We start from the raw sequence: 13,318 nt of genomic DNA, 5'->3' as shown, positions 1-13,318 counted from the left end.
CCACATTTGCTATAGCCTCACCAGCAAGCCACAATTTTCCACCGCCATGGCAGTCTTGATCCCAATCATGACGAAGGATGTGAAGAAGACTGATTGATCCACGGAATCTACACTTGCACCCTGTACTCTGGGACAGAAGGAGAATTCACGGAAGGAACCATCCTCATTTTGAGCCTTGTTGATCAGCCAGAAGATGGAGTTAGACAACATGACACTGTCTACTTTGACGTATTTGTCCACCTGTCCCAAAGTCTTCACCACAAGAGCTGTTAACCTACAGGAGAGTCGGTCACAACAACACAACAAGGTGAGGTGCATGAGACAGCGCCCTGAGTTTCTTCTAGCCTAGTTGCTGACCCATACTGTATTTACTGTATATATATGCTGACTGGCAGCAAGAAGGACAACAGAAAGATGACTACATTTGATGACAACATTTGATACATTTACACAGGCAGCCCAATTCTTAAATGTTTCCCACTAATTGGACTTTGACCAATCATATTAGATAATTTTCAGAGCGGATCTGGTCAAAAGACCAATTAGTGAAAAAACTATCCGAATTGGGCTGGCTGCCTGTGGCATGACAATGATAGGGAAGTTGGCTACAGCACACAGTATGGGACCAGGCTCTGTCTGTTCAACCCTATACCAAGCAGCAGACTCACCATGTACTAGCCTCCTTGTCTTTCCACATGCTGTAACTAAATTCACGAGGCCTCTTAAAAGATAGGATGCTTGTGATGCCTTAACGACACAGAACAACAACAAAAAAACACAATTGAGCAACACCAATTCAAAGCTCATGAAACAAAAAGATTACAATTTTATTTCAACTTTGTTTTACCAAATGTTGAAGTTAGGAAACTTTTTTGCAAGGAGGACTTAGCAAACAAAGGAGCAAGGGATTCTAAACAACATGTTCCTGTAGAACAGGATAATAATGTAATGTTGTGTTCACATTTGTATTTTAGAGAAACAATAAGTGTAAAAAAAAGAGTGAATCTCCCACCCTCTCTGATCTTCCTCTTAAGCTCCAGGGGACTGTTTTGTTCCTCTAGGCCCATGATGTCCCAACGGCCCGTGGTCTCCAGGTAGTGGTAGACAAAGTAGATGGGGAGGACTCTCATGATCTCACCCTCAGCGGAGCCACTGGGTAGGTTGACAAGCTGGCGCAGGCCATCAGGGTTGTTCAAGATAGCCAGCACCTCTCCCAAAATCTCACCTAAAAGATGTGGTGAGGAGGATACAGGCTCATTTAAATGCAAGATGGAGAGGGAGGAAATGGAAGGAGTGATAACAATTAGACACAATAACAAAGATTACGATAATGAGGTAAGGTTAGGCTATGAGATTACGATTTCTACAATTATTTTAGGCTAAAAAAAGAGCAACTGGGTGCAATTCACAAATCATACGGCGCAACTTATTGATATGAACTTAAAGACATGATCAATAACTTGATATTGTAGAGTTTCAGAAATGATACACATTTGTATAATTTCTGCTGTGGAAGTTCTGCCACATTTGAGGAAACAGAAATAGATATCACAGTGCAACCTCTATAGCATACCATATCATTACAATAGAATAGAATAAAATACCATTAATAGTAAGGAGACGTTCCACAGAGGTCTTAGGCACCAGTTGTGAAGGAATGGTATTACTGAGTTCTACCTTCCTGCTGGCGGCACCTGATACACACAACACAGAACATACATCAGCAGTTAGGAGAAATGATATCAACAATGGCCAACAAGTCGAATGTCCATGTGTGGAGCATGTGCATCCAATGGAATGCTTTGTTCATCAATTTTTGTTTTTCCAAGAAAAGACAGCCCAGCATTACAGAATATTTCTTGTTTAGGAGTGATGATCCACAGGAGGCTGGTGAGGGGAGGACGGCTCATAATAATGGCTGGAATGGAGTAAATGGAATGGAATCAAACACATGGAAACCATGTGTGTGAAGTGTTCCATACCATTACATTTATTCCGTTCCAGCCAATACTATGAGTATGTCCTCCCCAATTAAGGTGCCACGAGCCACCTGTGATAGAGATAGAAATTATGCAGGCAGAACCATGACACAGAGGTTTGGAGAGTATACTAAGAAAGATATTATAGTTAATGTACTGTATATCTGCAGTAGCTTTAGGACACAACATCGTGAGTCTGTGTATTGGTTGAACTCCCTGAGTTGTGCATCTTTCTGGTGGGTGGCAATGGAAAATAACCCAACCACAATATAGCCGGCTTAACCACCCAAAAAAATCTTGTCTACAAAGGTATATGTATAATTTCTAGGAACTCTATTTACAGACTAAAGTGAATTGTGTCCAACTTTTGTCCGAACCACATCATATTCCTGCTGAGTTAAACAGTGGGCTGGCATTACAACATGCACTTCACGTGAAACTTCCTACCACAAAATCTACCATATGGAGGTTCGGACAAAAGTTGGATTCAGTTGTTGATTTGATAGCGAGGGATACATTTCACGTCTGGTAAGTACAATTCCTACAGCTGATACATATGCCTTTGTTGGCTTCTGTTGACAGGAAAAGTATTTTTGGTGAAGCAGGATATATTGTGGTAGGGTTATTTTCCTACACCACACACCAGAACGATGCACAACTCAGGTCCAATACACAGACTGCCGATGTTGTGTACCAGCACTAATGTGAAATAGCATTGAGCCCATACCATAAAGACCCTGTGGGTCCAGTTTTCCTCCGCTGAGTTCCTCAGTCCTGATGCCTTCAGGCTGATGAAAAGACAGATAATACACAGCTTTTAAGACATCATACTGTCATATACTGTACATAATATACAGAACGTTCTGTGTATGTAATCACAATATTCATTAGGTAGTTGCAAAGATGTTAAAGAGATATTTTACTGAAAAAACATAATATCGTTTTTTTTCTCGATTGCAGTCAAAAAAAAAATTGCATTGTCATCAGTTTTCAAGATAGAGCACTTAGTAAAAATCTAAAAGTGTGATGATGATGCATTTTGTGTCAGTTCCATTTTGCATCATCATCCCCCCTTTTGTTTTGTCATATCCTCAATAATACCAGAGGGTTCGCAACTGTATAATGGTGCGGATGACGCTCATTCTAGTACAGTTAAGTGCAGAAGTAGCAGCAGTTGAACTAGTCGCCTATAAGCTTACCACTACACGGATCGTCTTCACAATTTGGTCGTTGAACCTTGGCTTGTCAGTGCGTAAGGTGAATGTGAGAGTGTGACTCCCCACTTCCAAGGCCATGAGAGTGAAGGTGACAAGACCAACTGAGCCGCTTTCCAAAAGAGTGGTTTTGTCACAGTTGGTAGTCTTTATGCCGTCATCTTTCGTTGGTTTTCCTTGGAACAGGCACACCCCTGCCCCAGCGGTCAGAGTTACACAATACTAGCCACGGATGATACAGACAGAAAGAAGAATGGAAGCAATAAGATGCAAGTAAATCAGTACTTAAAATGGGCAGGTATACACCGGTACTGAATACCAGTAACTTGATTTTTGACTGCTTGAGTACCGGCACATCCTATAGAATATTGTCTTCACAAAAAACAGTAATACTGGCCCTTATTTCATTCCACTTCAAGCACATCATAAATTCATCAAAATATGCATTATATGATAAATGTTTTCAATCCTAATGACGTGAATAATACCAGGTAAATGTTTTTTAAATTATTTTCAATGCATTTCAATAGAACCTAATTTACTGGCTTCACCTTAATATTGTCTTCTGCCTGGTTATAGACGGAGCCTCGCAGCTCGATCTGCTCTCCACGCACCATGGAATAGGGCAGGGGCACATCTACACTCACTGCCTGAGTAACTGATACCTTGATGGGGTCCGCCACACAGATCCCTGAGCTCTCTGGGAAGAATAAGAAAAACATTAACAACAAAACCGGGGTGACCAAGGGTTGATTCACTCTTCTGTTTTGAGCCAAGCTTTGCTGGCCTGGCTACACAACTAAAATGGCAGCAGGGAGCCATGTAGCTCATACAGGAGTGCTACAGGAATGATAAAGGCCTAGTGACCAATTTAAAAAATAGATATATTGTGATTTATCAGGGAATGCTGAATCACCCACATCAACCCTACTTCCCTCGGCTATGACAACTACCATAGTTGCTGGAACTGTGCTGGAAAGGACAATGTGTAGAGAAAATACTAGAGCCTGCATGGTACGGTTCGGGTTGGCACAATGTGTGAAAGGGGTACAACTGACTGTGTAGAACAGTGGCTAAGGACAGCAAAGATAGTTGCTATTATATGGATGAAAAAATAAGATTGCTTGGTGTGTTGAATGACTGTGGTAAATGTACCTAATTTCTCCTGTAGGTGGTGCTAGGCGTCAGTGTTTGTTCACCAACTTACCCTCCTTCTTGAACACGCCAACAGCTTTTATCTCCCAAGTGGTCAGAGAGTCTGGGAGATTTCTGTTCAAGGTAATCTGCCCTGACCTAGTTGATGACAACAGTAACACACTTACTTGGCCTCAGGTCAACCAAGACACAAGGGCCACTGGGCTAGCACACTCCACTTTTAGATACTGTTAGATAATGGTACATTCAATTAACATAGAGAATACAATTGTTAAATCTGTCTTTCAGTATTGTCTCACGTAACTTACTTTGCATTAATTGTCAACCTTAATGTTCCATATTCAATCTCTTCCAGGTAAGAAGATATATTGCATTTATAGTTTGTTTATATTTTTTTATGCTATGCCAAGAACCTTTGTTTTTCTCACCTGACTGGTTGTACTTCCCATAGCCAGCTCTCTGGGAAGTAGCTGCGTATCTGAGTGGGCATCAGGTCAAAGAGAATAGCCATCTCTGCATAGAAAAGGCAGGGATTGTCAGTTAAAACACAACTATGCTGACCCTCAACACGGGGACCCTCAGGGGTACCTGCTAAGTCCCCTCCTGTACTCCCTGTTCACCTGCAACTGCATGACTCCAACACCATCATTACGTTTGCTGATGATACAATGGAGCTCCCTGCCATCCAGGACCATTGTGAACCAGAACAGGACCACAAAAAAATCCACAGGACCACAACAGGGACTACCCACTGGGCACACACTGGTTGATTCAATGTTGTTGCAATGTAATTTGTCAATGTATTGTGACATGGAATCACTCCGAATTTACTTTCACATACAGCTTGTACAAGAAAAGTTTGAGGAGTTACTGTTCAATGTTATTTATGTAGTCTACGCAAATTAGTATGGAAGCTGATCAATGTCAAAATGTGTTGACATGATAGCTCAGCTGAATTGTACACAGTTTGTTTCCAAAGTTAAGCAGAGTACATAGAGGTAGGCATCTGGATGATGGACTTGTTCTCACTAATGTGCATTACCTCTCATACAGCAGTAGAAGTCAATGTCCAGGCAGAAATCGTTGGACTGTGACTTCAGATTGTATTTCAAGGTTGATAGCTTGACATTGAAACAATGACATTGATTAAAGAATACAATTTTATTATCAACATTGAAACAAGGGAAAATCAAATGTGTGCCCCATTTCAAGAAACTATGCGTATGTCGCACATCAGTACTTTCCAGGAGAGGCATTTGAATGTTTATTTTTATCGAAATACATTTTTTGGGCAGAAATGCCTTCTGGAACATATGAATTTACATATGCCTTAATTTGTATGCATCTGTAAATAATTGGTTTAGCCAGGAAAAAATACAGGAACCTTCCCACTAGCCATGATTGGCTGAGATAATGGATTGGCTGGACATGCTGAGAGATGAGTTTGGAGAATGCTTCTGTCTGTAACGTGAACTGCTAAGTGTGTGTGGATAATCCGGTCTACCTCAGCTTTTTTTTTAAGATGTCATGAACAACTGAAAAAGTTTTGCTACTGCTCTCAACATTGCTGCCCTGAAGTTAATAGCGCTATCGACAAAGCTCAGTGGGAAAATGTTGTGATGGACTACTTTCTGGAGGTTGATCTGACTCTTTCTGACTGAAAATTAATCAGACAATGAGGAAATCCCTGATTTAGGTAAAAACATTTTAATTGAACCAGACATTGTAGTCTTCTGATGACAATGGTGGGGAAGAAACGGTATTGTTGTCACGGAAGAGTTGACCGAATTTTGAAATCAGTGGAATGCCCAGTGGAAGCAGAGAGATGATTGCCAAATACAGAGAGTCCAAAAAGAGAACACAGAAAGGAGGCTGTTGTATAAAACACCCGTCTATGGATTACATCTTCAAACTAAGTGAAACCTTGGCATCCATGACAGAGGGAGAAGCATTCATCCATGTATAGGGAGGGGTAAGTGCCCAGCTACATTTTCAGATATACATTTCAAATTTTGTCAGAAAGTTGTTTTCATTGCAAGTTAAAGCGTACTGTTAGCTAACTAGCTAATGTTAGCTGGCTGGCTCGCTAGCTAATGATCTGTGTAGGAGCTCTAGAAAGAAGCCCGAGTTCCTGAGTTGGAATTCCGAGTTGGGTGACAGTTCAAATCGATTTTTCCCAGTCAGAGTTTGTTTTTCACGGGATTATGGTTAACTGTTTAGCTTGCTAGCTAGCTAAATTTCAAAACAAAAGACTATGCAAGTAACCATTTAACTGTACCGTTTACACCTTCTGTATCCTGTGCATGTGACAAATAAACATAGATTTTATTTGATATAGTGTGATTACCAGAGACGGTAATGTGAAGAACAACAAGACATGCACCAAAGTCAGATTAGGATATATCAAATCAAAGTTTATTTGTCACGTGCGCCGAATACTACAGGTGTAGACCTTACAGTGAAATACTTACTTAGGCTCTAACCAATAGTGAAAAAATTGTATTAGGTGAACAATACACACGCCAAGAACTAGATAAAGTTTATTTTTAATACAACTTTTTGTTACTACTTTAACCACTTTTAGTCTTGAAATCGTTGGTTGTGAACGATGCTGAATGGGTGAAGAAAAGGAGGAGCTCTCCAGTAGGTCTATCAAAATATTCACAGGCCATTTTCTCAAAAGTGGGGTTAAAAGTTTATTAACTTTCAAAAGCATAATTACTTTTTCATTGTTCCTCAACTGCAGTGTATGCTATACCATTTTCTAGCTCAGAGTCTCTACTTTGATCCAATGTAAAAAAAAAAATGTTGCTAAATAGGACCAAACACAGGTGGTGGGTCACATACATTACCAGTCAAAGGTTTGGACACACCTACTCATTCAAGGGTTTTTCTTTATTTAAAACATTTTCTACATTGTAGAATAATGGTGAAGACGTCAAAACTATGAAATGACACATATGGAATCATGTAGTAACCAAATAAGTGTTAAACTAATATATAAATATATTTAATATTTGAGATTATTCAAAGTAGCCACCCTTTGCCTTGATGACAGCTTTGCACACTCTTGGCATTCTCTCAACCAGCTTCATGAAGAATGCTTTTCCAACAGTCTTGAAGCAGTTCCCACATATCCTGAGCACTTGTAGGCTGCTTTTCCTTCACTCTGCGGTCCAACTCATCCCAAACCATCTCACTTGGGTTGAGGTCGGGTGATTGTGGAGGCCAGGTCATCTGATGCAGCACTCCATCACTCTCCTTGGTCAAATAGCCCTCACACAGCCTGGAGGTGTGTTTTTTGGTCATTGTCCTGTTGAAAAACAAATGATAGTCCACTAAGCGCAACCCATATGGGATGGCGTATCGCTGTAGAATGCTATGGTAGCCATGCTGGTTAAGTGTGCCTTGAATTCTAAATAAATCACTGACAGTGTCACCAGCAAAGCACCCCCACACCATCACACCTCCTCCTCCAAGCTTCATGGTGAGAACCACACATGCAGAGATCATCCGTTCACCTACTCTGCGTCTCACAAAGACACGGCGGTTGGAACCAAAATCTCAAATTTGGACTCATCAGGACAAAGGACAGATTTCCACCGGTCTAATGTTCATTGCTCGTGTTTCTTGGCCCAAGACCGTTTCTTGGTGACCTTTAGTTGTGGTTTATTTGCAGCAATTCAACCATGAAGTCCTGATTCACACAGTCTCCTCTGAACAGTTGATGTGATCTGTCTGTAACTTGAACTCGGTGAAGCATTTATTTGGGCTGCAATCTGAGGTGCAGTTAACTCGAATGAACTTATCCTCTGCAGCAGCGGTAACTGTGTGTCTTCCTTTCCTGTGGTCCTTATGTGAGCCATTTTCATCATAGCGCTTGATGGTTTTTGCGATTGCACTTGAAGAAACGTTCAAAGTTCTTGAAAATTTCCGCATTGACTGACCTTCATGTCTTAAAGTAATGATGGACTGGCGTTTCTCTTTACTTATTTGAGTTGTTCTTGCCATAATATGGAATTGGTATTTTACCAAATAGGGCTGTATACCACCCCTACCTTGTCACAACACAACTGATTGGCTCAAATGCATTAAGAAGGAAAGAAATTCCACAAATTAACTTTTAACAAGGCACACCTGTTAATTGAAAGAATCTAAAATATACTTGGAAGAATCTAAAATCTAAAATATATTTTGATTTGTTTAACACTTTTTGGGTTATTACATGATTCCATATGTGTTATTTCATGGGTTTGATGTCTTCACTATTATTATACAATGTAGAAAAAGGTAAAAATAAAGAAAAACCCTTGAATGAGTAGGTGTGTCCAAACTTTTGACTGATACTGTATATTTGTTGTGTGTAGTTCTGATGATTATGTTGAAATTAGGTTGATGTAACAACCTGTTAGTCAGGTTAAGTCAATGTATTAAAGTTTAAGTTTGAACCTAATTTCTATATTTACAATGCTGGTTGAAATGAGATGAAAACAGTTCTGGTTAATTACTTTTTTCAAATCCAATGTATTTTCTATGTTGATTCCACGTCACAATAAGTTCACAAATTACATTGAAACAACATTGAGTCAACCAGTGTGTGCCAAAAATCTATCATTTCTCATAATGTAACGGCTTTCTTCCGTTGAAGGAGAGTCGGACCAAAATGCAGCGTGGTTAAATCGAGACATCTTTAATAACGAACGAACAACGAACAATACAAAACGAACAATACAAAAACAACAAACGGAATGCGAAAACCTATACAGCCTGTCTGGTGACAACTAACACAGAGACAGGAACAATCACCCAAAAAATACACAGTAAAACCCAGGCTACCTAAATATGGTTCCCAATCTGAGACAACGAGAATCACCTGACTCTGATTGAGAACCGCCTCAGGCAGCCAAGCCTATGCTAGACACACCCCTAATCAGCCACAATCCCAATGCCTACAAAAACCCCAATACGACAACACAATAAACCCATGTCACACCCTGGCCTGAACAAATAATTAAAGAAAACACAAAATACTAAGACCAAGGCGTGACAGAACCCCCCCCCCCAAGGTGTGGACTCCTGGACGCACCTCAAAACCATAGGGAGGGTCCGGGTGGGCGTCTGTCCATGGTGGCGGCTCCGGCTCGGGACGTGGACCCCACTCCATAAATGTCTTAGTTCCTCCCCCTTGCGTCCTGGGATAGTCCACCCTCGCCGCCGACCATGACCTCGTAGTCCTCACCCAGAACCCCACTGGACTGAGGGGCAGCTCGTGACTGAGGCAGCTCGGGACTGAGGGGAAGCTCGGGACTGAGGGGCAGCCCGGGACTGAGGGGAAGCCCGGGACTGAGGGGCAGCCCGGGACTGAGGGGAAGCCCGGGACTGAGGGGAAGCCCGGGACTGAGGGGAAGCCCGGGACTGAGGGGAAGCCCGGGACTGAGGGGAAGCCCAGTACTGAGGGGAAGCCCAGTACTGAGAGGAAGCCCAGTACTGAGAGGAAGCCCAGTACTGAGATGAAGCTCAGGCAGGTAGTTGGCTCCGGCAGATCCTGGCTGGCTGGCGGATCTGGAAGAGTCTGGTTGACTGGCAGATCTGGAAGAGTCTGGTTGACTGGCAGATCTGGAAGAGTCTGGTTGACTGGCAGATCTGGAAGATCATGGCTGACTGGCGGATCTAGCTGCTCTGGCTGCTCCATGCAGACTGACAGCTCTGGCTGCTCCATGTAGATTGGCAACTCTGGCTGCTCCATGCAAATTGACAGCTCTGGCTTCTCCATGCAGACTGGCAGCTCTGGCTGCTCCATGCAGACTGACAGCTCTGGCCGCTCCATGCAGACTGGCAGCTCTGGCTGCTCCATGCAGACTGGCATCTCTGGCTGCGTTGAAAAGGCAGGAGGCTCCGGCAGCGCTGTAGAGGAGGAAGGCTCTGGAAGCGCTGAACAGGCGGGAGACTCCGACAGCGCAGGAGAGGAGGAAAACGCTGGCTGCGCTGAACAGGCGGGAGGCTCCGACAGCGCTAGAGAGAAGGATGGCTCTGGCTGTGCTGAACAGGCAGGAGGCTCCGGCAGCGCTAGAGGGAAGGAAGGCTCTGGCTGTGTTGAACAGGCGAGGCGCACTGAAGGCCTGGTGCGTGGTGCTGGAACTGGTGGTACTGGATCGAGGACATGCACAGGAAGCCTGGTGCGGGGAGCTGCTACCGGAGGACTGGTGTGTGGAGGTGGCTCTGGATAGACCGGACCGTGCAGGCGCACTGGAGCTCTTGAGCACCGAGCCTGCCCAACCTTACTTGGCTCGATGCCCACTCTAGCCCGGCTAATACGAAGAGCTGGTATGTACCGCACCGGGCTATGCACCCGCACTGGAGACACCGTGCGCTCACTAGCATAACACGGTGCCTGCCCGGTCTCTTTAGCCCCCCGGTAAGCACAGGGAGTTTGCGCAGGTCTCCTACCTGGCATCGCCATACTCCCTGTGAGCCCCCCCAAATACATTTTTGGGGGTGACTCTCAGGCTTCCATCCGCGTCGCCGTGCTGCCTCTTCATACCAGCGCCTCTCCGCTCTCGCCGCCTCCAGTTCTTCTTTGGGGCGTCGATATTCACCAGGCTGTGCCCAGGGTCCTTTTCCGTCCAATATCTCTTCCCAAGTCCAGAAGTCCTTTGATCGCTGCTCCTCACGATTAACAGGGAGAGTTGGCTCAGGTCTGACTCCTGACTCTGCCACTCTCTCCCTGAGCCCCCCCCCCCAATAAATTTTTGGGGCTGCTTTTCGGGCTTCCTTGCCAACCGTGTTCCCTCGTATCATCGGCTCTTATCTCCGGCTGCCTCTGCTCTCCTAAATGCCTCCACCTGTTCCCATGGGAGGCGATCTCTTCCGGCCAGTATCTCCTCCCAAGTGTAACAACCTTTGCCATCCAACACGTCTTCCCATGTCCATTCCTCCTTTCGCTGCTCCTGCTGTCGCTGCCTGTTACCACGCCGCTGTGTCCGGGTGTGGTGGGTGATTCTGTAACGGCTTTCTTCCGTTGAAGGAGAGTCGGACCAAAATGCAGCGTGGTTAAATCGAGACATCTTTAATAACGATGAAAACGAACAATACAAAAACAACAAACGGAATGTGAAAACCTATACAGCCTGTCTGGTGACAACTAACACAGAGACAGGAACAATCACCCACAAAATACACAGTAAAACCCAGGCTACCTAAATATGGTTCCCAATCAGAGACAACGAGAATCACCTGACTCTGATTGAGAACCGCCTCAGGCAGCCAAGCCTATGCTAGACACACCCCTAATCAGCCACAATCCCAATGCCTACAAAAACCCCAATACGACAACACAATAAACCCATGTCACACCTTGGCCTGAACAAATAATTAAAGAAAACACAAAATACTAAGACCAAGGCGTGACACATAAAGTGTGCACTTGTGCCACCTTCACACATATTTAAAAGCATTTGCATCATATTTCTTATACCAATCCATGAAAGGAAGTAAACAAGTGCACACTTTGGGGAAAAGGATAGATTACTGGGATTCAAGGAATATAACATTAACAAGAAGAAGTTTTGGGTCATCATAATCATAGGGGCTGTGATTGCCATCCAAAATATGCACTCACCAACACGTGCCAAGACATGATCACTACTGGTTTGGAGAAGCTGTAGGCTGTAGTCACAGCACTCAGTGAAAACCGCACGACACTTCTTCACATCACTGGGTAGTTTAACCTTAAGTCTATTGGCACGGTGAGCACAGGTATCCAGGGTTGGGATTTGATGCAATCCTTGCCAGCAGCAGAAAAAGTCCCTGCCATATTGTTTGGCTGTGGGACAGAGACACAGTTAGGGCCCTGATTTATCTAAACAAAGTACAGCTTTTTCATCGTAACATTTAGAATAAAAATAACATTTGTTGTGATGGGGAGTTAGCTCACTATTTTACTTGCCTTTCTCTTTCTGTTGGTCATAAGAGAGGGCACGCTTTGGTCTCACAGAAGCAGTGCATGTGTCATCTGATGGAGAGAACATACATGGATAAAAGTGTGTGTAAGGAGGCTTATTCTCAATGACGCTTACATGTTCTCCAGTCCTCCGCGACTTTATCTGTGTCTGCAATGGCACCCTATTCCCTTTATAGTGCACTACTTTAGACCAAAGGGAATAGGGTGCCATTTCGGATGCAGACTTTGACAGATACTGTACATTACCTTCAGATTGGGAAGCCTGAGCATTTGCATTGGTTATAAAAGTGAGTCCGGTGAGACGGAAGACATCAGCATTATCTTTGCCACCTCCTCCTCCACACCCTTGGTCACTTTGCTCAATGTGTCGGAGCACCTAAAGAAAGAAATAACAATGATTGTCACCTCACCTTCTACATGCCGGCTTTTTGCTTTCTATGAAATGTGCCCAGTTCAAGTCTTCAGTATTACATTTGGCGTATTCGGCAGAATATTAATTTTATCAATAAATCCCCATTACTAAGGTTCCATTCACCAGAGAAAATGCCATTCATCCTCTCAGCACTAACCATGCTCAATAAGAGGTTGCTGGAATAACCTGTAAAATGTACACTGTGTGTAATGCTGAATGTATCTTTTAACTCTGAGTGCCAAACACAGATGTAATTTTTTTTAAATGTAATGGACAATAATGTTTTCTTTTCTAACAAGTTAAGCATGGCTGTTGTGTGTTTTCTGAGTCTTGAATGGTCTCACTCTTGTCACTGGGTCCTGGAGTGGGGCTCTAAGTGAGTAGACAGCAGTGTCAATAGCAGATAAGGCCACCAGGGAATCCTGCCCAGTTTTCACTTCAAATATCAGTTCATCCTTAGGCTTGTAATCCTTCTTACGAAATGAGAGCTCTGTCTAAGAGATAAACAAACAGAAAATGTTCTGGTGAATAAAGATGGGGTATGCTCATTGTGAAATGACAAATATTCTGTGCATTCTTAGCTTATTCACAGTTAAAT

At 43.4% G+C, this 13,318-nt stretch overlaps 1 protein-coding gene across 1 annotated transcript in view; it reads right to left on the bottom strand.

Annotated features, from left to right (window-relative positions):
* The window catches only part of c5 (complement component 5), a 63,082-nt gene that overhangs the window by 21,195 nt on the left and 28,569 nt on the right, over nt 1-13,318 (bottom strand). Inside the window, exons 14-26 of the mRNA XM_024418336.1 lie at nt 13,065-13,214; nt 12,555-12,684; nt 12,294-12,359; nt 11,967-12,170; nt 4,777-4,861; nt 4,401-4,486; nt 3,745-3,893; nt 3,179-3,415; nt 2,707-2,767; nt 1,605-1,694; nt 1,013-1,225; nt 669-747; nt 22-274 (exon numbers count right to left, since the gene is read on the bottom strand). Coding sequence (XP_024274104.1) covers nt 22-274; nt 669-747; nt 1,013-1,225; nt 1,605-1,694; nt 2,707-2,767; nt 3,179-3,415; nt 3,745-3,893; nt 4,401-4,486; nt 4,777-4,861; nt 11,967-12,170; nt 12,294-12,359; nt 12,555-12,684; nt 13,065-13,214 — 1,803 coding nt within the window. The remainder of the gene's footprint in view (nt 1-21; nt 275-668; nt 748-1,012; nt 1,226-1,604; nt 1,695-2,706; nt 2,768-3,178; nt 3,416-3,744; nt 3,894-4,400; nt 4,487-4,776; nt 4,862-11,966; nt 12,171-12,293; nt 12,360-12,554; nt 12,685-13,064; nt 13,215-13,318) is intronic.

The sequence above is a fragment of the Oncorhynchus tshawytscha genome, unplaced genomic scaffold (genome assembly GCF_018296145.1).
Source record: "Oncorhynchus tshawytscha isolate Ot180627B unplaced genomic scaffold, Otsh_v2.0 Un_contig_766_pilon_pilon, whole genome shotgun sequence".
Classification (NCBI taxonomy): domain Eukaryota; kingdom Metazoa; phylum Chordata; class Actinopteri; order Salmoniformes; family Salmonidae; genus Oncorhynchus; species Oncorhynchus tshawytscha.
The sequence above is the reverse complement of the archived record's forward strand: the minus strand, read 5'-3'. Positions and strand labels throughout refer to the sequence as shown.